The sequence below is a fragment of the Takifugu rubripes genome, chromosome 22 (genome assembly GCF_901000725.2).
Source record: "Takifugu rubripes chromosome 22, fTakRub1.2, whole genome shotgun sequence".
NCBI classification, from domain to species: Eukaryota; Metazoa; Chordata; class Actinopteri; order Tetraodontiformes; family Tetraodontidae; genus Takifugu; species Takifugu rubripes.
Window position 1 is genome coordinate 11,755,925 of NC_042306.1, and position 24,085 is coordinate 11,780,009.

The window sequence follows — 24,085 nt, forward strand, 5'->3', positions numbered from 1 at the left end:
CCTACTGTAGGTTCCCAAATATTAGTAGTCTTATATTGAAGGAATAGATTACTAATCTAGGGGTCAGGCCAGCATGATGCCAAGAAGAGCTCAGAAATGAACGGAGAAAAGGATGTCACAATCATTCTTTTAATAAAATTAGTTACTGTAATTACAAATGCATATTTTTTTACACAAGTTATCTGCAAATGAGGCCCAAAGTTATTTTCAACAACCAAAACTACGTAGGCAGAAATTGGAGGCACGTGTAGTCGTTAGAGGAGCAGAAAGTATCAGTGTTTAAGCTGCAAAAGAAGATATTTCCGTACGCGATTCAGTAGTTAGAACTGTCTCCAAACTTTCAGAGATGCTTCTAAACGCAAGATTACCGGTAGGTGGGATTAAGATTTGAAACCAATCTTCTTATGAAGCTCAGCCCACAGCTGAGCAGCAGCTCTGGGCCTCACAGCTTGGCCTTGGCTGGTTTGACCTGGAGGTTCTGCAGCTTCATGGCCATGCCCATGTTCCCAGAGATCTTCAGCTTCCCCTGGAAGAACGCCTGAGAGGACGAGACGTGGACATCAGTGACGTGGAACGACGACGGGCCTTTTCACTAATCTAATCCAGAATGAAGCGCCGACGGAGGCCGACCGATCACATTGAATTCAGGCAAAAAATGCTGTATTATTTATGTTGCGTAAGGTTATTAATGTGTAACAAATACAGGAAAATACAGGAAATGAAGGACGAGGCACTCACTGTTTGTGGGTTCAACTTTCCGGTCATCAGAGCCAGCAGATCTGCATCACTCAAGGTCAGCGTGCAGTCGGCCTTTTGATCTACACAGGAAAAATAAGATTGATCAACTAAACAGAACTACAGAACCAGAGCTACTAAAATTAAACTATTTTGTTCTTTTGTTGAACTTAAGAAGCAAATAAGAAGAAAATGATGTCCGCCATTAGTGCGAGCATCGATCAAAAAGCACTCCGATTCCAAACAAAATAAATAAATCAATAAACGCTGTGATGAATCATAATCTGACTCAAAACTGGAGACGTTTAGCTTTTTTAAAAGGTAATCACATGTAATTAATGCGTGTTTGATTATTGCAGAGGTGCTGACATCTGTCTGAGAGGAGGTGTGTTTTTAATCTCGGTAAACACCACGTAAAGACGCGCACTGGCTGCCTGCTGCGACTGGTTTAAAACCTTCAATCCTGCCTGGAAAAGCTGCCAAAATCCATTCGGACCCGTCGGGGCGACGGCAAACACGGATAACGACGTCACTTCCGTGGCCGGGGTGAGACATACCTGGGTCGACGGTGACGGAACCTTGTCCGCTCTTCACGTCCACCACCCATCTGGCCGTGGCCCCGCCTGGTCCGTCCTTCACGTTGAAGGCGAACACGCCGCCGACCTTCTTGACGAGCTTCTCCCCTTCCTGCAGGAGAGCGACTGGTGTTCATCTTTCATCACCAGCTGGAACTGGTTTTCTTTTCTTTCCCCAGTCTGAACCTGAGCACGTCTCCGTGCACGTCTATGAATGACAACTCGCTGCGCACCTAATCCCCAATTTACATCTCTTGCTCCCAAAGCCTGCGAGCACAAATCGTGCAAATGGGTCTGTGGGTGAGGAGCACGTGACGGAGCGACCCTGAATCCAAACAAAGAAAAACAGACGTGCGTTTTTCAGCGACGCCACGTGTCGTTCGTGCAACGTGGCTCCGCTGCGAGCACTCCTCCGCTGAGGTCTCAGAACTCGTACATTAGTGAGTAATTAAAGCTCGCCGTTAATGGACTCTCAAACCACGAGCAATCAAAAATAATTGAGCACATTATCATCCTCTGGGGGGGGAGGGAGGTGTTGTTTGTGATGAACTGTTCCCACCTTCAGATGCGGTGGTGCCAACACGTAGCGGCTGAGCCCGCTTTAATTTGTTCAATGTCGACGTGGACGGCGTTTAGAACGTGCACGTGACGTGCGGGGAGCCCCCACACGTTGGCTGACTGGGGAGGCAGCTTGGGGAGCCATTTCAAGGCTCTAGGACACCTTGGCAGGTGGATCTGGAGCTGCAGCCTAACGGCCAGGAAGCTGAAAAATATCCCCTTTGTCGGCTTTTTGGATTTAAAAAACATCACGGTGACAGTAGGAGTGCTTCAAATGGACGCACGTGGTCGTTTTCCTCCGCATAAATCCAGCACACGAGGACTGTTTGTGAACTTATGATCAAAAGACTACGAGAAAGGGCAAAAACTGCTGGGAGGTTGTACATATGTTCTGAACATACAAAAGCCACACTGATTGCCTCAGATCAAACCGGAGTGAAGGCTGGTGCCTCTGCCAGTGACGTTACCTCGCGCAGATGATTCTCAATCTCTTTAAAGACGCCGTAAGCTTTGAAAGCCTCCAGATTGTTGCCGGAGCTGGTGAGAACTGCACCAATTTGGGAGCTGATGGAGCGAGAAGGACAAAGAACAAAGGCTGGGAGTCAGGTCTTCATACATAAACACATACAGGAGACATCGCTTGTCCAGTTAAAGCGAGGCCACGCAATTACGCAACAGCCCACTTTGAAGTATTTGAAATACAATTCCATATGACAACCTAAGGGAAGCATGAACCAGTGCCGTAGTGCAGCTGAGCAAGGATGTTTGGTCTAAAATAATATAAAAACTTTCTGACCTGCCCCCCTGAGGGAATCCCAGCCTGTACAGGGCGACGACCACGGCCCCTCCCAAGCCGATGTTGTGCTGCAGGGCCACCTTTGCCCCCCCGACCTGCCTCCTGCCTGCCTGCCCACGGAGCTGCCAGCACAGCTCTGCACACTGGGCCAGACCTGAGAGGGGAAGCAGGGAGGTTGTTTAGGGTCGGCTAAGGAAGGCGGATATTTCTGGCATGATCATGTGCTTTAAAAAAGAACTTAAAAATGGAAAGTGTTTCCAAGAGAGAGAGAGAGCGAGCGGGTTGGACAAAGAGCTGTGGCATTTGAGTGCAGATGCAGGGATTTTGTGGATTATAAGGACCTCTCCCCCCACTTTTGTAATGTGATTAGTATGGATGTCGTCACCAGCACACAGTAATGAGGGCTTTTAAACCTTCCGGCATTTAATTTGTTTTTCCTCCAACTCCCTCTTTGGACCATTTTTAAAAAAAATTCTACCAGTGCTGAATAGACAAACGGTGTTTTACATAAAATGAGGGGGTGTGAATATTGAGTTAATTAAATTAGGCGACACGCAGACCCACCCACCCGAGTGACCTCTGTCGGGATGAAGACACCAAAGCGGGCTTTAAAAGAACATATCCTTAGTGAGAGGGGTGACAAACTGCCTCCTAATCTGACAAGTCCCGTCCTAATCTGTCCAGGCTCGGTTTGGGCTCTAGCATTATGGCTAAGCATTTCACTCCATCTGCTTAAAGAGCTTGTGCATTTCTGCTTTACCCCGATGTGCTAAAGGGCTTAAGGCTGAGGACCTCTTGGTGGCTCGCTCAGGCCACAGAAGGAGGAGGGCAATATTGTTCCAAGGTGAAAAGGTCGACACATTCAGGCAGAAGAAAAATGTCTTTCCATTAAAGGCTTGGCGAGAGGACGCTATTTAAGAATTCACCTTATATGGAGAGCTTAATGGTCCCTGCCCTCAGGATTTCTGCCCAGGGATACAAGGAAAGGACCAATCATTGAAAAAAAAAATGTTTTTTTAATGATTCTTAAAGGTGAAAACTTAGTGGGGATGGACCCCCACCAGACTTGGCTGGAAGGTTCTAGATAAGCCTCAAAAGAGAGGGAGATGTGAGGAGGACAATCGCTTCCCGGGGAAGATTTCCTGGATCCAAAATAAACAATATTAGCACGGCATTTTTTTATTTATTTTTTAAGATCCTCAACCCATCTCGCTGTAAAATAGAAATTTTCATTGATCAAATCATCCCACACTTTACACGCCCAAATGTCACCCACTCTCCCGCCTTTGGCACCTTGGTTTTAGAAAACAGGGAAAAATGTGAAAGAAGAGCTTTTCCTCTCCCTCTCAGAGTGATGCTGGTCTACAAAGATGTGTTGATCCACCCATAAATATGACCTATCAGGTGCACCCGCCCTTTAGATGCTACTATGCTAACAGATAGCGTCACAGTTCATCAAACTGGTCTCTGACAAGTCAGAAGTCCGTCTCTAGACACTCGCACACATCCAGCACACAAACACACATCCACCTACAAATAAGGAGTCTTCACTCAAACTAATGTGCTTCTGTGACCTTTACGAACGCTAAAACAACACAGAATGTTAAATGCATTCTGATCAATACTGACAGGATGCTGGCAGATGTATGTAATCAATCATCCCAGCAGGATTTGGAGACATTTGCACGGAAAAGCTCCTCATTTCCTCTGCTGGAATGTTTTTCCTTACGAGTTAACCGGCTCGACTGGCTACAGGGGTCAGCAACCCGCGGCTCTGGAGCCGCATGCGGCTCTTTGGCGCCGCCCTAGTGGCTCCCTGGAGCTTTTCCCAAAAATATGAAAATGGAAATTGTTTTAATATAATTTCTGTAGGAGGAAAAACGTGACAAACATTCTTAAAGTTTTCCAATGCTGTATAAATGTGTATAATAAATATTTAATTTCAACATCTCATTATAATGGAAGTTAAACTTAAAGCCACGTGGTGCGTCATTCTCTCCAGGATGCTGCAGGGAAAATAAACATTTAATCATGAATACTCTTTATGTATTTGTAGCCCACTTATCATTTGGAAAGTAGGTAATACAGCTAATATAGACACTTACAGCATGTGTTGCCTTTATTATAAGCCCTATATAAGGCGTTTAATTTTTTGCGGCTCCAGACAGATTTGTTTCTTGTTTTTTGGGTCCAATATGGCTCTTCCAACATTTTGGGTTGCCGACCCCTGGGCTATAACAACATTGGTTCTGTCTGAATAAAGGTCTCCTGTCCTGTTAAGGGCAACGTCCGCTCACTTTTACCCATCATGTCAATATTATGAGCCACTGCCACCTAGTGGCCACTGGAGGACTTGTTTACAGAGAAGAGAGCAGGAGAGCAGCATTTTCAGCTGGTTCCACATACCTGTGGCACCCAGAGGGTGGCCTTTAGAGATGAGCCCGCCGCTGGGGTTGATCACAAATTTACCTCCATACGTGTTGTCCCCTCTATCAATCATCTCTCCAGCTTTACCTGCAGAGATTTGAGGATTGAGCAAAGTTCACGCTTCAGTAACACTACTGATCATACATCATTACAGGAGCAGAAATCCGAGGCTGCAAGACGGCAAAATAAAATAGAAGTGATAGACTGCTGTGGTTTTGTGTTAGCGAAAACAGTAAAAACAGTCATTTGGGTTTATTTCCTCACAATAGTCACACACCTGAGAGTATTCTTGAAATGGTGCGTCAGTGGAATTAATGAGAGGCAATATGATGGATTAGCTTTCTGTTGAGGCGCTAACAGACCCAGGACACACTGATGACAGTCACTGAAGACTAATTAAACACTGGAATCGATGTTTAAAGCTGACAGATATGGAGAGGAGATTGCCTGGAGAAAGACTCCTTTGTGGCTGCTGACAGCGATTCCTCTCGTAACGTTAGTGTACGAGGGACACTTCGCCGTCCTGAAACAACCGTGGTAAAACCTGCTGCCTTCTTACCCTCGCCACACAGCCCCAGAGCCTCGTAGGTAATGAGCTCATTTGCTGAGAAGCAGTCGTGCAGCTCCACCACATCGACGTCACTGGGTCTCAGACCCGCCGCTTCAAAACACTTTGTGGCCGCCAGCCGAGTCATGTCGTATCCCACCTGCACAGACGACAAGAGACGTGCTTAAGGAGCCCTTCGCCGGACCGTCTTCCAGATATTTAGGGAGCCCCCCGGCGCTGCCGAGTCCCACAGGGCGTCCGCAAGCTTCTGGACTCTTTTTGGTCATTCCCACCAGCCAGGAGGAAAACTCACCATCTTCATGCAGCTGTTCTCTTCAAAAGTGGAGGAGGTGTCGGTGGCCATCTCCTGAGCAACAATCTCCACGGCCTGGCTCTCCAGATGGTGTTTCCTGACAAAGGCCTCGCTGGCCAAAACCGCAGCTCCGGCGCCATCCGAAGTAGGGCTGAGGAGAGAGAGCCGACGTGTCGTCAGGGAGACGGATCTCTCGGTGGAGACGGATGACAGGTGTTTACGGCTCTCACCAACACTGCAGCAGAGTGAGGTACTCAAACACCTTCCTGGAGTTAATCACCTGCTCCAAACTGTACTCATCCTGGAACTGGGAGTATCTGCACGAGAGGAATGGCAGTTTAGTTCAACCCACCATAAACAGATTCAAGGATTACTGGCGGGAATGTTCTCTTACGGGTTATTAGTGGAATGTTTGTGGTTTTTCCAGGCAATTTTGGCAAAGTGTTCTGGTTTAGTGCCTGAAAGAGGCCCAACGTGAACATTCAGGCAGGAGAAAAAGCAGTTTCCATCCTTTGAAATCAAGCGGCGTTTACCATATTTCTCCATGTGTTCTCTGCCGGCGTTGCCGAACATCTGGGGAGCGGCCGGAGCAGCAGCCATCCCGTAGCAGTTGATCATCACCTCCATGTGCTTGTCCATGGGGTTGGTCCTGTCCATAAACTGGGGTAAAGAGTCAGTGTAGGGTAAATTCTTTGGCTTAAAATTTTAGCATTTAAGGGGAAAATATTTCACACCTTTGAAGACAAAGAGCCCCTCTCCATCTTCTCAAATCCAAGAGCAAGCACACAGTCAGCCAGACCTACCGGGTAAGAAAAGGTGGACTTGACCATTTCGGTGAAATAACAGCCGAAATCCAGAGGATCCTCCAGACGCAAGTGGGAATTTCCCAGCGCTGACCCGCGTTTGGATGCGTTACATCGCGGGCGTGTGTCAACTCACCCCCCAGGACGAGCTGCCGGGCCATGAAGAGCGCGGTGGAGCCGGTTGAGCAGTTGTTGTTGACGTTTATGATGGGGATTCCAGTCAGGCCTAAGCTGTGATAAATGGCTCTCTGTCCACATGTGGAGTCGCCTGGTAGCAGAAATAACCCAATATTATAAAACAGGAGCTATCACAGTGCTTTCCTGGAGTCCTAACGCCGCGTTCTTACCGTAGACATACCCTACACAGGCTTGTTCAATGGCAGAATATGGAATGCCTGCATCTGCTAGAGCCTTTTCACCTGCGACACAATGACAGACGGTGAAAAACGTCCCATCACAGTGAAAATGATGGTTTGTTGAAATAAGCACCTGCTTCTTTCGCCATGTCAGGGTAATCGTAGTTGTCTCTGGCTCCGGGCTTGTCGAACTGCAGGGGGGGGAAAAAGAACAGACTGTTTAGGTATTATAATTATTTTAAAAAGTATCCTATTATTGCTTCTCAAGATAACTGAGTTCTTCAGCCCAATTCCAAATGTTCTGTTAGAGAAAGAACAATCTGACCCTTTTTATGTTGTAGGTTTTAAAACGTCACCGCAGCTTTTAAAGCTTTTGTGTGACCTCTGAAATCGTTTCTGACGGTACCGACATTAGGTATATCATGTTGTGTGCTGTGGTTGTGTCCCAAGTTCACCAACAAGCACCTTATTCTTCATCAATGATGTGAAAGTTTTAAATAATGACTTAAGATCTCTGTGACATGGGAAGATTTCGTAATATTTGCGATAACCTGTAACACTGATTAACAGCAGTGTTGAACTATGGACTAAGTATTGAAGGCACAAAACTCCCAAAAGAACCAAGTTCAATAATCTAATCCTTAAAGAGAAAAAAAGATGAAAAAAGAGTTAAATAGTTCCGGCTAATCCGGGTAACTAATTTACCTAATAGCTTTGTCTGGGTTCACAAGTATACCTGCGTACTTTAAACCCATGGTCTGTTAGGTGGTTAGGTTAGGTTTGGTGCCAATATAAAATTAAATCGAAAATGCCAAATTAAAGTTATTTTCTGTCTTTGGTTTTAGAAGATGTTGAACTACCAAGAGTTAGCCATTCTGTTAGCCTGGCTCGTTGCATAAGGTCGTTCCTGTCGTCTGGAAGGCCATGACAATATAGGTGTTAGAATGCTGAACAGGCATAAATATTACCTTTGTCATGCCCACGCCGATGACAAAAACCCTGTTTTTGCTCTTTGCAGGTGCCATGTTTCGTTGTTTTTTAGCAGCTAGTTGAGGAAGGCGGACAGTTCCGAGCTACTCAGCCACAGCAGCAGGCTAAACGGGGCCAAGATCGATTATGTCCCACAGATGCGTCACTCCGTTTTAAAATCTTAAACCCTGACAGAGCTTTTGGGAACAGTTGTTGGAAATTGTATTCAACTGAAGCAGCGTATGGTAGAATGCCAACGTTGAACTAGATTTTATTTTCTCAATTTTCATTCTAATACATTGTTTCAGAAGACCTGAGATTTTAAACTTAAATGTTTTAATTAAATTTTGTCTTGTACCAATTCATGCTCTCTTGCACTTAATATAAAAATAGTCCCGAAGAAGCAAATTATTTAGTCTTGCTTTGTTAAGTGCAAGATTTTTAGCACTTGGCTTAATAGAAGATTTAAGACAGAGTGAGACCTCTTTCGCTTTCTGTACTATTGTTTCTGGTTCATTTCCTCGATACGAGCTTTGTTACTAGATTCCGGATAAACATAGAAAAACTAAACAAAAAAAACAACACTGAAAATGTTCATTTTTCAAGTTTATTTGGCCAATGAAAACGATCTTGATTCCTACTTAAGTCATTTATAGTCAACCCAGGCTCTAATTCTGCAGCTGGTAAAGTCCATCATTCACCACAACACATGTGACGCATCCTTCCAGGTCAGGAAGGTCACTTTGCTGTTGTCCGTCTGTCCTGTTTATTTGCAACTTTGGAGCTCCTCATGAAATGGCATTAACATTTTTTGAACTGATGTGTAACCTCATATATTCCAACAGACGCTGCAAGTTTCTCATCATAATCTGTCCAGTCCTGCAACAATGACAGGGGAAATATTGAAATAACATAGTAACTAACAATCCAATCAGTCCTATTTAGTGAACCAAGGTCTTGAAGTTGAACAACCTAGAATAATACCTCTCACTTATTTACAAATGTACAACAAATAGTAGACACACTACTCTGGAATCCTCAAGAAACACAAGCTGTTTCTCCATGTACGTACTTTTTCTAGTAAGTTGACTTCAGGAAATGGTGTTCCAGTCTCTGTTCCCTCGGCAACAAAGCCAGCCTGGTGGGGGAAAAAACTCCACTGAAATTTGCCTGTTGATTTCTATCTTTCATTGCCTTCAATCCAACATAACTTATTTTTTTTATTTATTTTCTGTATCTTCATTAATCAGCTACCTTAAAGCACTTCAGACATGTAATTTAGTGGCTATAATCATGCCTGGGTGCATACGACACACCAGAACAGAACCATTTTATAATGGAGTCTCACTTGTGGTTGGAAGTCAACTGGCTCCAGTCCACGACATTCAAACTGCACCATTGTTTTGAAGCGTTCGCTGTCCTCAGCCTTCCACCCATCAAGCACCGTCAGAGAGAGAGAGAGAGAGAGAGAAACTATGTTACCGGAGGGGAAAAACCTCCAGAAATAATCTCAATGAAAAGGTCGAACATCATTCTGCAACTGATCGCTGGCTTTAAGATGATGTCTGTCTGACGCTTCTGTTAATAGAGATAAATGTGTAGATCGCTTACATTGTAAGGTGTGATGGTGTCTTCCAGGATATCTAACAAATAAACAAATAAATAAATAACAGGTGTTGCAGTTGTAACCTCTTAAATATGATATCAGCCCACCGATTGAATTTTCTCTGGAACAAAGTTTGCACTTCTGCACCATGCTGGCACTGCCTCTTCCTCCTTTCAGAGGCACACTCTCCTGTGAAAGAGATTAATAATGATGTAGCTTTGATGAGGTGAAAGCAATAAACATACCCAACGTACAAAGACTGCTCTTACATCTAGTGTTATGTACTGCCATTTATCAGAGGTCTCGCCACAGTTTCCACACTTCAGCTTGAATGGGAGTAAATTCAAAATTTTATCAGAATACAACACGTCCAGCCAATATCTACACATCGTTTTAAAACTAGAAGTAGAGTGAAAAAATAAATTGAATTCTAATATTAGCCCAGCATTAGCATGTTGCTACCTTTAGATACCAGCGGAAGTCGGTGCCCAATGGTCTGACATTGGTGACATTGTCCAGAGTGGCTTTAAACTGGAGACCGATTTTCTGTTGTATGTGTAAGAGGAAAGGTTATTTTTTTACTGCTTAAACTGAGTTAAATTGTTTCAATGTTTACCATGCCACATTGACACATACCACCATCTTGGAGCTAACGCAGTGACAACTTCCCTTGCTGCCTTTAAGTGTTCATCGTAAATGACAAATTCCGTAATATGAAGGAGTAGTAATGGATTTAACATGCGTGAAAATCGTACAATTTTTGATGGATTCGTTTAGGAAATTGGGATGCCACTGAGATCTTTGGACTAAGTGACGAGTAGACGCAGCATGTTACAGTTGTCTTTCTGGAAATATGACTGCAAATCACAGAATCGTCTGACATCCGTGAACAAGCTAACGCCTCACAACGAATGGCTAAATAGCTCCACCTAGAGGACAGAGCGGGCACTACACAAATGACCTATATCTTGAAGAACGAACCACCTGCGTTATGGACGACAAAGCATGGTTAGTAACGAAAAACAACGCTTCAGGAAACAGAGACATGGCTTTATCAGTTTATTTACATTAACGGGGTGGCGTCATTCAAATATAAATCATCCACTATTACATACAAATCATTCAACCAATTGCACCATCAGGGAACAAACCCAGCACCTGGAGTACAAAATTCAGTTTCAACAGCTTTTATTGTTACCTCAACTAAGAATGGAAATGTGTCGCCATTGCGGATACTTGCTGTACAACCTGAGACAGATTTGCAGAGGCATTGTGGTGGGTTCTTGGCGGTTTATAGCCACAAACCAGGGACAGTGATATTGCTGTGCATTGAGCATCCTTGCGCCTTCTTTCAGGTATTTTCATGTTAAACCGACCTGAGCATACACCTTCTCATTGAAAAACAAGTGAAACTTTTTTTTTTTTTCTAAAGACATACCCAAGGTTGATCACTGCTTTAACAAAGGGCCCTTTTTTCCATTTTGATCAAGTAAATTCAACAATTGGCTGCTAGTAATACAGTAGTTGAACCATTTAGCCTTTGGCTTCATTAGAATTATAGATGCAGTATTCTGCATGTGAACACTCCGGCAGAGCAGTTCTGCAGGCATAAATGTGGTGACACTGTTATAAACAGCTCGTGTTTAACACCGCACAAATGCAAAATTAACTTATAACACCAGAGGAAAAAAAAAAAAAAAACATTCTCAAGATTGTCAGTATAAATACAGTGTGCAATCCCAGACTCTTCCGCTTGCCCACCAATTCACTTTTCTCAACCCAATGTTTGTTTTCCACTCATCACGTGGTTCAAGTTTTATCAGACGTTACAAAAAGTAAAAGGACCCCCCCCCACACACTCCTTTATTCATTAGTGGCATGAATTTCAATGGAGGAGCAGAGCAAATGAAAAAAACCCAAAAAAAAACAAACCGATATCTCACGGATGGGGGCAAGATTTACCCGTGGTCTCATGACAAGAACAAGAGCGTCTCTTTTTTTGAGACAAAAATCTAAATCTTTAACAATTACAATGAAAATAAGTAGTCGCCGTCGTAATAATAATAATAATAATAATAATAATAATAAAAAAAGGCATTTCTGTCTTTTTTTTTTGCATCTCTTCATTCTTAAATACAGGCAATATTTACAGCACTACCCCCACATCCCCCTCTCTGCTCTGTGAGGTCAGTGGGGCCGGCTGCTGGACTCCGAGGCCCGCCGCTGGCGTGGAGTGCTGTGTCCATTCACGCAGCCGTTTTGGCGCTTGTTCGGTCCGCCGTTCAGAATGTCTTGAATGTGCTGTACTATCAAGTTGATGGCCACTGCAGGGGACAAGAACAGGTCAGACAGAAGCCTCAGCGAGGCCGCGTCACGTAGCTAGCAAAATTAGCAATATCCGTCTTTAGCGCTGCCAAACCCAACAGTTTTATCCGCATAAAACGTTCGCTTTGGTGCAACTAAAGACTCGACACAGCGTACTTCACAAGCACCAACCGAGGGGCAGATTAGGAAAGTATTCCAAGGCAGAAAAACAGATATTATCTGTGTGCTGAATAATAAATTCCCTTACCAAGGTTGTCTGCTCCACGAGGAATTATCACATCTGCATACTTTTTGGTCTGGAAGAACAGACAGAATGTTGCAGACAAGGTCAGTTTTGCGTCAATAAGCAGAAAATGATAAAACCGAGGACCCGGTGGGGGGAAAAGTTTCAAAGTTTCTTACTGGAAGACAGAACTCCTCAAAGGCTGGTTTGACAAAGGTGATGTACTGGTTGAGCACTTGTTCCAGCTCTCTGCCACGTTCACTGATGTCTCTCAGTACTGAAATCACACAACCACAAAAGACAAGATAAATATAGCACAGATGGTTGAGGAAATTACACACAAGAGCAATATGAAAAACACATCTGTACAAAAATAACACTGTCTAAAATAACCCTAGGAAGAAATTATTCTGCTCAATTTATGCAGCAAACTAGAGCGTACAACAATTATGGTCGTGCTCGTGCTACACACCTCGGCGTGACAGCCGTGTATCTGGATCAGTATCAACAAACAGCTTCATCTGGAACATGTCTCTGATTTCCTGAGAGTAGAACATGAGGATGCCCTCAAACAGAACCACATCGGCCGGGTACACTGTAACAAACTCGTCTTTCCTAAAAGAACACACAGCATACTCCTCTCCGTCAGCCACGATGTTCCATTTAAAAATCATCACATAAGGTATGATAGGAAACATAGGTAGGAAACATAGTATGAGGTCAGTGAGTGTCTGTTCCGTGGGTGCTTACCTGGAATGAGTGACAAAATCATAAACTGGGATCTGGACAGTTTTCCCCTGCAGGATGTCTTGAAGTGTTTGGAGCACCAAATCATTGTCGAACGCATCTGCAGAAATCAGGAAAAGTTCAATTCCGAGGCTGAGAATTCTGGTTTCATCCCAGTTTTTTTGGCTGGAAGTTTCCGATGGGACACGTGGGATCCTGGTAACCTAGAAACACGATTCGCGTGGCACATGTCACGTTCAGTCATACAGTCTAAGAGCAGCTGCTACTGAATAACACCCTCTGAGTGCAAGGGTTTAAAATGGTCAGAGAGAGGAACTCAAGCACGGCTCCAAATGCAGGGTGCGCTAACGCTAACATAGTAAAAAGTCTGATTAATGGAGCAGGCAGCTGGTTTTTTACTTTGATTCCTTTGGAATAAGGTTGAGGTAATGGTGCACATACCTGGGTGATCAAAGTTGAACTGGCCCTTGAGGGCCTTGGCCTTCTGCTCTGGAGTGAGGACCTTGTAGAAGCTGTCCTGGCTGAGGATCACCACCTGCCTCTGATGGTGGTCGATCTTGTTCTGGCCCAGCAGCTCCATGATTTTCCCACATACCGATGACTGCGGAAACACAATACCATTGCTGGTAATTTCACTTCGCACACGTGGTGCAAAGGATTACCGGGTCCCAGCTGTGACGCACAGGGAATTGGGTGGGTGGGGAGTTTTCCACCCTGCGTGAAGCAGATAACATCACCATAGATGATCGGTCCAATGCTTCATTATGTTTGTCCCCAGTGACCTTTCACACCCCATGAACCTCATACCCAGTGCTGACTTGACATTTAGGCCTGTTGTCTTTGTGTGCCTGAATCTGTGCTATAATACTGCAACTTTCACTTGCAAAAAGGAGAAGAAGTGGAATTATAAATCACCTCCAAACCCCTATATTTTCACATAAATGGGTCCTTTTTTCTAATCCGTTATCACTGCAACTGATCTCTCTGGTTTAATTTTTCTCCTGTTTGCTATTAATAGGGCGTGTTCGTTCGTATTTATACTTAAAAGACGCCCGGATCATAACAAAGAAATCTACTGACATACAGGAAATTATTCGTTTGTGTCGTCACCAGAGTGACGTCAGCGTGCCTCTGGTAGCCCAGCACAGCCTACACCGCTAACCCATTATTAGATAAATGTCTTGTTATAAGAGTACTGTCTTAAAGGCCAAAAATAACAAAACCTAATCATTTCGATCCAAACAGATATTTCCTGAGTCAATGACGTTGTCCGGATGATAGAGACTGTGGCGGGTTTATTTTCCCGCTGGCGCCCAACTCCTTTATCTTTATCCTTCATAATGGCCAATACCTGACAATTATGTCTCGACAACGGCCCGAAACACATCTAAAGCTGACGCGCCAGAGCTGCAATTTCGCTTAAGGATCATGAAGCTTTGATTTGTAATGATAAAATGTTGCGGAGACCGCTTTGTTTACATACAGCAGATGTAGCCTTGGGGCATGCTAGCATTAGCCCGCTTTTGTTCCCCGCTACTAGCATGTGATGGAATCTAGCTAGGCGGCTGAATAGGTTAAGGCCAGTCATGTCTAAAGTTAGTCGGTCCGGTTAAGGAGCGTCATCCTTCCTTGAAAGGGCAGGGGGCGATCAAATACACTTAAAAGCGTCTGTAACACGTGTGGCGGACGGCTCGCCAAGTTTTGACGTGCTCGGCCGAGGCGAAGAGCGCTTAAACAGATGACAGACCTGTCAATCACGTTGCGTCGCTGAAGCCACGCGGTCAACCAGCATCCGGCTGAACCGCCGTGGCGATTTAACGCCAACGCCGGCACAAAATCTTAATTTTGCCAATGACAGAAAATAGAGAAAATAACATGTCGGGGTGCAGACCTTTCCACTGGCCGTGCCCCCGGAGACACCGATGAGGAAAGGCTGCCGAATGATGTCGGTGTTCTCGTCCCCGCTCCTCAGATGTGTTTCACTGTCTCCGGCCATGCTTGCAATGTGCCGTAAACCGGGCTGTGCTAGCATATCATTGTCCCGAAGCCCCTCCCACTCCGCAACTGTGGCGGTTAATAATCTCGCGCGAGTGTTTGTCTGTTCTCTAAACATACACATATATGTCTAAAAACATATTTTACGTTATATTTAGGCTAAATCTAATTTCAGTGGATTATATCATTAAGTTGTAGATTAAGAAACGTTTTTGACGTGTTGTCAGCGGCTAAGGCAGCCAATCAGCGGCGACGTTGTGACGTCAGGCTGTAGGACCCCCGGAAAAGCCCACCATTAGAAACGCCCCTTCATGGAGGCGACGTTGCCCTCGATTTTCTTCAGTTCAGCACGAACGTTTAACTTAACCATTTATCATATTGACTGTTGTCAATGAAAAGGTATAACGTGTGAGTAACACTGTACACGATTCTGTCAGGACGTACACACAACCCCAAAAGATCCAGAATAACAAAATGGATTAGCTAGCGTTGTTAGCTAACTCGCCGTGCGTTTTTAAATGCATGGCGTGTTTTTAAATGTTTCTGTTGCTTGAATGAAGTGATCTCAGGCGCTGATTAACGTATCGTTTGTGTGTGTTGACAGTTGTCCTGTAAATCCAGAACCTGGGCGAGTTTGACTATGTTGCAGAGCCTGGCTTTATCCCTGCTGCGGCCACCTGCTTCACCTGTGCCTGCGGCCGTACGATGCGTTTCCTCCTCCGGCTCAGTGAAAATCACTGTCCCGCTGAACTTCTGGGCCGGAGAACGTCGGACGAGCCCAGTAAAATATAACAAAGAAAATGTTTACGAACCAGCGACAGGTAAGCTTCGATTCCGGGGAGATTCTTTGGACATAATCCCTTTATAGGACGTTAGTCATGTTGGTGTAAAGTTAATCGATTCATTTACTCAGGCATGTTATAAAGTTAAATATCTTGATTTTTGCATTCTGGATCAATAGAATTTGGAGAAAAAAGACAGTGCTACCATGAAATATGGCCGTGTACACGTCAGTATAGCCACAGCGCACTGTAGCTTAGCATTGTGAGATCAATAGACACTATGTATCGATACATTTTTAAAAGGTGGAAATTTTGACGCCAAACGTTGGACTTTGCAGGGCGAGTTTTGTGTCAGTTGGAGCCATGTGGCTCCACGGAGGTCCACAAAGCTGTGGAGGCAGCAAAGACCGCCTTTGACCACTGGAGCAGGATGTCTGGAATGGAGAGGGCGAGGATCATGATACAGGCCGCTCACATCATTGAGGCACTTGCGGCTCCTTTGACTTTAAAAAATGAGCTTAAGCGGAAACCACGAGTGTTGGTGGATCTTGGTTGTCATTGTCTGCTCATATGTGGCTTTATTGCACAGCGCAGGAGAGAGGAGATAGCTGAGATGGAGGTGATCGACAACGGCAAGTCCATCACAGAGGCCCGTCTGGATGTGGACTCTGCCAGGCTCTGTATCGAGTTCTACGCAGGGTTGGCCAGCACTCTGGCAGGTGGGCTCAGTGTTGAGGACATGCATTGCCTTTCCAACTAGCTCTGAGGAGGAAAAGTAGAAAAATCTGGCTAAACCCAACATGCCTTTACTGAACTATGTAGCCAGCATGTGGGAATATGCCACTGTTGGTGTGGTGGACCTATATCTCCATGTTTATAGGCCAGCATGTCCAGCTGCCTGGTGGATCCTTTGCCTACACTCGCAGGGAGCCTCTGGGAGTGTGCGCTGGCATCGGTGCCTGGAACTATCCCTTTCAAATAGCTGCCTGGAAATCCGCTCCAGCACTGGCTTGTGGTAAGGAATTTTATTCGGAAGTACATTTGCTTCTCTGCGGAGCTGCGATTAATTATTTTTCAACGTTGTCAATCAATAGTATTTACGTCCGTGCGTATTTCATATCTCTCGTCATTAAAAGGTAACTCCATGGTGTTTAAGCCGTCGCCTGTGACCCCTGTGACTGCCGTCATGCTGGCAGAGGTCTATGCCGAGGCGGGGGCTCCAGAGGGGCTGTTCAACGTGGTGCAGGGTGGCCAGGAGACCGGCGGGTTGCTCTGCCGGCACCCAGATGTTGCCAAGGTGTCTTTCACCGGGAGTGTTCCCACGGGAAAGAAGGTCAGGAGAGCTAAACCCTCCTGGAAAATCCTGCCCCCATGGAGATGTTAAATATATCAGTGTGGTACTCACGCTCCAGATTATGGAGATGGCCTCTGAGGGAGTGAAGCCGGTGACTCTGGAGCTCGGCGGCAAATCTCCTCTGCTCATCTTTGAGGACGCCGATATGGAGAACGCCGTGAGGGGAGCTCTCATGGCCAATTTCCTGTCCCAAGGCCAGGTAGACGTCCCGTCTCGTCGCCAATATCCGGAGCTGTCTTATAACCTGTGAGCTTATTGTGTTCTTCGCAGGTCTGTAGCAACGGTACTCGAGTGTTCGTCCACAAGGAGATTCTCCCCAAGTTTGTGGAGGAGGTGGTGAAGAGGACCCGTACGATCGAAATAGGAGACCCCCTGCTGGAGAGCACACGGATGGGAGCGCTGGTCAGCCGACCTCACTTGGAAAAAGTCCTTTCCTTTGTCGATCAAGCAAAGCAAGAGGTGAACGCCGCCCGCTGTTCAAAGCACCACACCAGCGCGTGTCCAGAGCTTGATGGGATGTTAAACATGTCCAGGGAGCGACGGTGTTGTGTGGAGGGGAGCCTTTCGTTCCAGCAGATCCCCAACTCGGAGGCGGATACTACATGACCCCGTGTGTTCTGGGTAAGGCTGCAGCGTCGCCACCGGCGATGGGTTGATTTTAAGCTCAGCGTTCCGACATCCTTCCGTTTTTGCTTTCTGGCAGCCGACTGCACGGACGACATGACCTGCGTGAAGGAGGAGATCTTCGGTCCGGTCATGTCTGTGCTGTCGTTTGAATCGGAGGATGAGGCGCTGCAGAGAGCCAATGACACCACCATGGGTCTGGCAGCCGGCGTTTTCACCCGGTAGGCCTGCAGTCACGCCGTCAGGGGGGGGAAAAACAATCTGAACCGGTTCGATTTTTGCGTAGGGATGTGACAAGAGCGCACCGCGTGGTGGAGCGCCTAAAGGCAGGTTCCTGTTTCATCAACAACTACAACATCACTCCCGTGGAGGTGCCATTTGGAGGCTTCAAAACCTCAGGTAACGTCAGGAGGGTTTCTACTCCTCGGGACTCTGGAATTAAAGCTGCGCTTGTTCTCCAGGGATCGGACGAGAGAACGGCCAGGTGACCGTTGAGCACTACTCCCAGCTGAAGACTGTGTTTGTGGAGATGGGAGACGTGGACAGCCTGTTCTAACACAAAAAGAGTGAGACGGGCAGACAGATGAGTCCAGGATGTTCATCATTCATGGAAAAATCAAACGCTGGTGTGAAGCCACGTGACTTAAGCCTTTTTCCTGAAAACGAGCCGATATTACCTTCAGCATTTTCAGAATGTTTAGGAACACTCAGGTAATTAGACATTTGCTTTATTTTTTACATTAATATATGTTTAACCACAAAAACACTAAAAATGAAGCACTTTGAACACTGATAATTTAAAGAGATTATATAAATCCAAACTAGAGTGGTGAAACCTCTTACTTTGTGCCTTACTGTCGATGTAGAACTTTAAAAAATGCTTGAAACAACTTTAACAACAATAAATGCTATTTGATATGGATTCAACTTAAAAAAAACTGCAACATGTGTTCGTTCTTTTTTCTGGATGAGCTTTTCTTCTGAGCAAGTGCTAAATTCTTCTTTTTTTCCTCCCCCCTCTTTTGGTGGCCGTGGTTCTCTGAGAGGAACAAAGAAATCCATGCAGAGTTTGAGCTCTCAGATAAATAATCGAGAACAAAGTAGTCAGGCCCAGCATGACTGTACCTTGGCCAAAGATTTCATAGGTTTCTTGAACTGTGCAGACTCTGTTTAAAAGAACAAAACAACTGTCAATCTTAATTTTTGCTCCATTGCTGCTTCATTTTTGAAACTTTAGGTGTTTAACACGATGCTTCCCAAAGGTGAGACCAGAATATCTTGTTTTAAATAGTCTCAGCTATTTAACGTTTGGGACATTTCAGGAAGGTGAACCAGTGCCAAATGGACAACCTGAGGTTGTCAACAAAGACTCACCATTTCTTTGTGTCGGCTGGGATAAAATAGACAAATAGATAAAAACTGGATGTTCTGAACTTTTCCCACTTTTTCTGTGCTGTCTTGGACATTCTGGCATCATCTTTGTGCAATAAGGAGAACTGTTTAAGCATGTTGGCAATGTCGCCAGGGAAAAAACGTACCATCTTCAGAAGGCAGCTTCTCATCATCGCATGGTTTCTTACAAAGAACCTGTAGTCCAGATTTAACATGAAAGGAAGTAAATAACAGCAAAATGCATTTAATCCTTTGCGTCTTTTCGTCCAAATGAAATGTTATATCTCAGCTTTATTATCCTACCTCGCTCTTGCTTGAGGGAAGATCTCCCTGGGACGCCTGTACCGTCCCGTTCAACTGTTGTCCCTCTTGTAGCTTCTTCAGTCGGTCTTCTTTTGCTGACACGCGAACTTTCAAGGTATGAAAGGCCGTCTGTACCTCGCCCACCCTGAAGTGAACTGCCTTGCCCTCAAACCAGAGGCTGTCACATTCTCCCTCCTTGAATCCTGGCGGTTGGTAGTGAGCTGGGGTGACTGAAGAGCAGGCAAATGTGTTTACGCTGACACAAGGATTTCAAGGATTTCTCTGGTCCGACACACTCACTGTCGTCATAATAGTACAGCTTCATGGTGAGGTAGACTTTGTTGGGGAGAATGTCCAGGTTCTGCATGAGCAGGAAGAGCTTCCTGATGAGCAACATTGAAGCTCTTTTGGTGTTTTCCAAAGGAACATGCATCTCCATCTCATTGTTCCTGTAATATATCAACACAAATGAAAAACAGAGGCACCATCTCAACCATAAATGTACACAAAATGCCCATCCAAACCTTTGGATGTCCATTTGAGGCCCCTTTTCAGGGTATTTAAACTTGAAATGGTATGACTCAATTATGCACTGCAAAAACAAGTAAAGAAAAACAGTTGGGTGCATATATCTGTTAATAACAGATGTTTTTTGAATCGTTAGACTGAACTTACATCTGGTTTTTCTGGATCGGTGTATACCTAAATAGCAAGAGGTATAGTTAAAGTTCAGTCATGTCTTAATCTTAAATATTCAAAGCATCTAAATCCATCCAGAGATCGATATTGAGACAAACTGCTGTTATACTTACCCCAATGAATACAATCTGGAGCTGATGGGAGACCAACGTGAAATATAATGTAGTTAGAAGCAGAAGAGATCGAAGAGACACACCACTAATAAATACAAAAACAAATTACTCATGCCTTAACTTACATATTGCTTCTCCATTGCGTCAAAGCAGCCCATCATCCTTTAAGTTGGAAGACAGCTTATTAGCTACAGTTGAAAAGTTCTGTTTGATTATCTGTGTAGGTTTTATATTTTTTTTAAAAACATGTCTGCAATCATTGAATCAATATTATATTAAGGCAGGCAACATTTACCACTTAACAATTTTGTTTGCACCCGAGTTGCTGCATTCCTCACGCAGTACTTTGATGCAGAGGTCTGGCAAAATAAAAGAAAAACACGAGTAATACCTGACATGAAATGTTTATTCGCCATCATAATGATGCTGTTGCCGCGTTTCACCTTCCAGATATCGGGATCTGTAGGCATCTTCTGGAAAAATCCCCCTGAGGTAGGTGATGGAGGAGACCGCCACCGCCATCATCCTCTTGACAAACACAAGGGACTCCTGTTCTGTTTTGTGTTCATTCAGGAACAGCCCTGTCCACTTCAGGACATGGAAATAAAGGTAGTGAAGCAGATGGAGAACCCTTATTGTCATGACTCTGCAGCCACACACGATGGCGCACTTATCCCGGAGCACAGCAGGCCTCAGAAGACCACGTTTAAATGACCTCCCTCGGGAAGCAATGTTAAACTTGATGATAGATAAATGAAATCCTGGCTTATCAAGTGAATTAAACAAACCTCTGCGGTTTCCGTATTGCGTTTTCTGACGCACATCTTCCCAGCCGCCATCTTTTTTTTTTCTCTTCGTGTTGATATTTGCGACCAATTAGCTCAGCCAACCAGATTGAAACTAAATTAGGGTATTCTATCTCTATATACAGGTAAATTTACTTCTAACTTTAACTGTTTGCTGCCTACAATTATACCATTCAAATTTCCTTTTCGACATTTGCCTAAACAACGGCCCTAATTTCGCTAAATCCAGCTGCGTTTGCCAGGAATGGATTTCGCGCCGAAAATATCCCGTGATGCAGTTCGGTGACACAACAATATTATGTCTGAATGTTTTTAGGAAAACTTTAAGAAGTGTTATAAACTTGTATTCTTTATTTTAACAGAACAACAAGTGTGGGTTCATGTGAGCAGGAGTTCCTCTGTGGTCGTTTGCAATAAAAAGTAGGGCATGAAATACGTAAACACATTTAGCTCAAGAGTTTAAATACATATACCACAAAATGAATTACACGATTTGTTTTGGACTATCAATGCACTATGTAATGCACTATCAACTCAAGGGACAACAGGACTACAAAAACCGCTCTCCTTACACAATTTTGACAAGCACATTGGGTCACTACAGTAGGCTGCATGTTTTGGCCTTGGTGTTAATGCTTGGAGAAGAATTCTTTGCTCTTCTGGACGTCGGGCTTGATGGTGTCACTTCCTGGCTTCCAGCCGGCGGGACAAACTGCAAAGAAAAGTCCACGATGAATCTTTGAGAGGTGACAGTTAAAGCATAAACAAACACAACTAGACCAACATTCCATTACACAATGTAAAGTGTTCACGCTTGCACCGCTTGGGTTTATTGCCCTGTTATAAAGTTCATGTGAACCTTAACTCTGATAAGAATGCGAGCCTTTGAACTAGAATATAGGTTTGTCATCTTTGCCAAACATAAAATGAAGAGACTTTGAGATGTGCAACCCTTTAATCATCAATCTAACCCATATCTGGGCTGTTCCCAATGTGAAATCAATGTGCTGCACAGTTCTCTGACACAAATAACATGAACAGATGTTCATCAGAGTACTGCCTGACCTTCTCCGTGCTTGTCTGTGAACTGAAAGGCTTGGACAAGACGCAGGGTCTCCTCAACAGAGCGTCCCACTGGGAGGTCATTTATGGTGATCTGTCTCAGGATACCCTTGGGGTCGATAATGAACAGACCTCTGTTTAAAAACAGAAAACAGAGAGCAGCTGATGAGACATACAGACAAGAAAGCTTGTAAAGTCAATTTCTGTGCACGAAGAGAAGGAAGTCATGTGTCTCCGGTGACAATGTTGCTATTAAATTGTGGTAAACCTGAGTTTATCCCACCTGTAGGCGATGCCTTCATCTTCCTTCAGGACTCCGTAGTCTGTGGAGATTGTGCGCCGTGTGTCTGATACAAGGGGAATTTTCATGCTCCCCAGACCGCCCTGCTTACGTGGTGTGTTGGTCCTTCAGAAACATAAGAGAAAGTGAGTTTGCAACAAAAAATATCAAATTTAAATGTAGGTGTCAAATATACCTACCAGGCAAAATGGGAGAAGTGCGAGTCAACGGAGGCTGCGATTACCTCGCAGCCAATTTTCCTGAAATCCTCAGCAGCATCACTGAAGGCGATTATTTCAGTGGGGCAGACAAAGGTGAAGTCCAGCGGGTAGAAGAAAAAGACCACATATTTTCCTGCATAAAAGGAGAGAAAGGACAGTGAGCCCATCTGCATTTGATAAGGTATGAATGATAATTACAGCTTCATTCATCCTGGCCCTCAGAAGTGTAAATGAATGCCTCTTCACCACTGCATGTGTACCTCTGTAATCTGACAGTTTCAGGTCCTGGAACTGTCCATCTGGCATCACGGCTTTGGCCGTAAAGTCTGGGGCCAATTTTCCAATTTGAGCTTTGCCTGCAGCCATTTTCACTCTAAACAGATCACACAAAGAGGAAATGGTTCCAAAATCAGAAATAGCAATTCTGCATTGTGTCTTCATGATGGGATTACTGAATAAAACTACTTCCTCGTTTAGGCAATGTGCAAATTACATTCATGTCATACCTTACACCAAAGTTTGACATGAATGTAATTTGCACATTGCTCCCTATTCAGTACAGTGAGTGTGAGCAAAAGTTTCACTTTGATCTATGGCATAATGGGAACCCCACTGTTAACTATTTTTTCAAAACACTACAGATAAAACAATAATACAAAATGTAATGCATACCTCTTCTGGTGTACATGCATGACATATTTGTAACACAGAGAAGACTTTTAAGTTATGTAGCCATGCAACCATTTTTTCATGATCTGCTTAATTTACGGGTCAAAGTCAAAATTATTACGCAGGGGTGGGTCGTGGTATTTCACTCGCTAACCTCACAAATTCACCCCAAAGTCAGACTCATAAAAATCCCATGAGAACTGAGTTGAGCGTAAAATATTACCTGTTTGCAGCGTGCAAAGATATTAAATGAGGCGTATTTAACCCTATATCACGAGTAAAATATGGGTCTCTTTGACCGAATGAACAGGGGAAATCCACTTGTTGAACAGTTCAGGAAGTTCACAATCAAAAAAACCTTAAATTGAGGCAAGAGCACGCCGCTCAAAAACGAGAAAAAGCTAAAACAACTACCAAGTAGAGTGGTATCAAATAAATGTAATGCCTTTTTTGCAGCACTCACCTCAGATTCAGTCACACCAGAGGGACACAGTTCGACAGAAGACAGCGGAGACCGACGGACTCGAGGGGGCATTTATACAACCGCGCGGCTCTCGCGATAAGATAGCCGAGAACGTGACTACGGTCCACTTCAACTCTCAGTCCCGCCTCCAGAATCCGCACTCCGACTACACAGCATGACTTTGCATTTTTCTTATCATTTTTTGAAGACTTTTCCCGTTCTTATGAAGGATTAAGATAAGAAAGTATGACGAGGCCAACTGGGAACGTGATTTGCTTTTAAATCTCTGTTTTATTAATCCCTTAGTTTCCGACTGACCCCTGTGTTGAGTCTGTGAGACCA

At 44.5% G+C, this 24,085-nt stretch overlaps 6 protein-coding genes across 8 annotated transcripts; 1 reads left to right on the forward strand and 5 right to left on the reverse strand.

Annotated features, from left to right (window-relative positions):
- Positions 1-114: 114 nt before the first annotated feature.
- Positions 115-8,233, reverse strand: scp2a (sterol carrier protein 2a). Its single transcript, XM_003975765.3, has 16 exons — positions 8,079-8,233; positions 7,244-7,301; positions 7,102-7,173; positions 6,891-7,022; positions 6,686-6,750; positions 6,485-6,611; positions 6,346-6,409; positions 6,182-6,268; positions 5,952-6,102; positions 5,651-5,798; positions 5,071-5,178; positions 2,665-2,818; positions 2,336-2,432; positions 1,293-1,422; positions 739-818; positions 115-538 (listed from the first exon to the last, which is right to left on the reverse strand). Exons 1-16 carry the CDS (start codon positions 8,133-8,135, stop codon positions 443-445), a joined length of 1,626 nt encoding a protein of 541 aa, XP_003975814.2. The 5' UTR covers positions 8,136-8,233; the 3' UTR covers positions 115-442.
- A 439-nt stretch (positions 8,234-8,672) lies between these two features.
- Positions 8,673-10,477, reverse strand: czib (CXXC motif containing zinc binding protein). Its single transcript, XM_003975823.3, has 8 exons — positions 10,322-10,477; positions 10,148-10,231; positions 9,955-10,011; positions 9,793-9,874; positions 9,691-9,722; positions 9,428-9,505; positions 9,152-9,217; positions 8,673-8,958 (listed from the first exon to the last, which is right to left on the reverse strand). Exons 1-8 carry the CDS (start codon positions 10,325-10,327, stop codon positions 8,881-8,883), a joined length of 483 nt encoding a protein of 160 aa, XP_003975872.1. The 5' UTR covers positions 10,328-10,477; the 3' UTR covers positions 8,673-8,880.
- A 379-nt stretch (positions 10,478-10,856) lies between these two features.
- Positions 10,857-15,017, reverse strand: uck2b (uridine-cytidine kinase 2b). Its single transcript, XM_003975822.3, has 7 exons — positions 14,872-15,017; positions 13,422-13,581; positions 12,984-13,080; positions 12,706-12,848; positions 12,413-12,510; positions 12,258-12,306; positions 10,857-12,009 (listed from the first exon to the last, which is right to left on the reverse strand). Exons 1-7 carry the CDS (start codon positions 15,010-15,012, stop codon positions 11,873-11,875), a joined length of 825 nt encoding a protein of 274 aa, XP_003975871.1. The 5' UTR covers positions 15,013-15,017; the 3' UTR covers positions 10,857-11,872.
- Positions 15,018-15,254: 237 nt separating this feature from the next.
- Positions 15,255-18,663, forward strand: aldh9a1b (aldehyde dehydrogenase 9 family, member A1b). 2 transcript variants are annotated; one of them, XM_003975821.3, is made up of 12 exons: positions 15,255-15,374; positions 15,580-15,796; positions 16,096-16,241; positions 16,347-16,476; positions 16,638-16,772; positions 16,894-17,090; positions 17,170-17,310; positions 17,382-17,570; positions 17,645-17,732; positions 17,815-17,956; positions 18,022-18,134; positions 18,197-18,663. In XM_003975821.3, exons 2-12 carry the CDS (start codon positions 15,616-15,618, stop codon positions 18,289-18,291), a joined length of 1,557 nt encoding a protein of 518 aa, XP_003975870.2. In that variant the 5' UTR covers positions 15,255-15,374; positions 15,580-15,615; the 3' UTR covers positions 18,292-18,663. The 2 variants fall into 2 exon arrangements, with proteins under 2 accessions (XP_003975870.2, XP_029686699.1); XM_029830839.1 differs by having other exon boundaries at positions 15,256-15,383.
- On the reverse strand, positions 18,636-21,309 carry zte38 (zebrafish testis-expressed 38). Of its 2 annotated transcripts, XM_003975820.3 has the most exons (12): positions 21,031-21,309; positions 20,686-20,830; positions 20,538-20,601; positions 20,368-20,404; positions 20,243-20,263; positions 20,106-20,132; positions 19,955-20,022; positions 19,731-19,879; positions 19,431-19,660; positions 19,274-19,322; positions 18,861-18,901; positions 18,636-18,774 (listed from the first exon to the last, which is right to left on the reverse strand). In XM_003975820.3, exons 1-12 carry the CDS (start codon positions 21,079-21,081, stop codon positions 18,727-18,729), a joined length of 930 nt encoding a protein of 309 aa, XP_003975869.3. In that variant the 5' UTR covers positions 21,082-21,309; the 3' UTR covers positions 18,636-18,726. The 2 variants fall into 2 exon arrangements, with proteins under 2 accessions (XP_003975869.3, XP_029686701.1); XM_029830841.1 differs by lacking the exon at positions 21,031-21,309 and having other exon boundaries at positions 20,686-20,915.
- A 70-nt stretch (positions 21,310-21,379) lies between these two features.
- On the reverse strand, positions 21,380-23,851 carry prdx1 (peroxiredoxin 1). The gene is made up of 6 exons (XM_003975764.3): positions 23,744-23,851; positions 22,872-22,984; positions 22,591-22,744; positions 22,394-22,516; positions 22,114-22,244; positions 21,380-21,760 (listed from the first exon to the last, which is right to left on the reverse strand). The coding sequence occupies exons 2-6, from the start codon at positions 22,975-22,977 to the stop codon at positions 21,678-21,680; spliced, it is 597 nt and encodes a 198-aa protein (XP_003975813.1). The 5' UTR covers positions 22,978-22,984; positions 23,744-23,851; the 3' UTR covers positions 21,380-21,677.
- Positions 23,852-24,085: the final 234 nt, after the last annotated feature.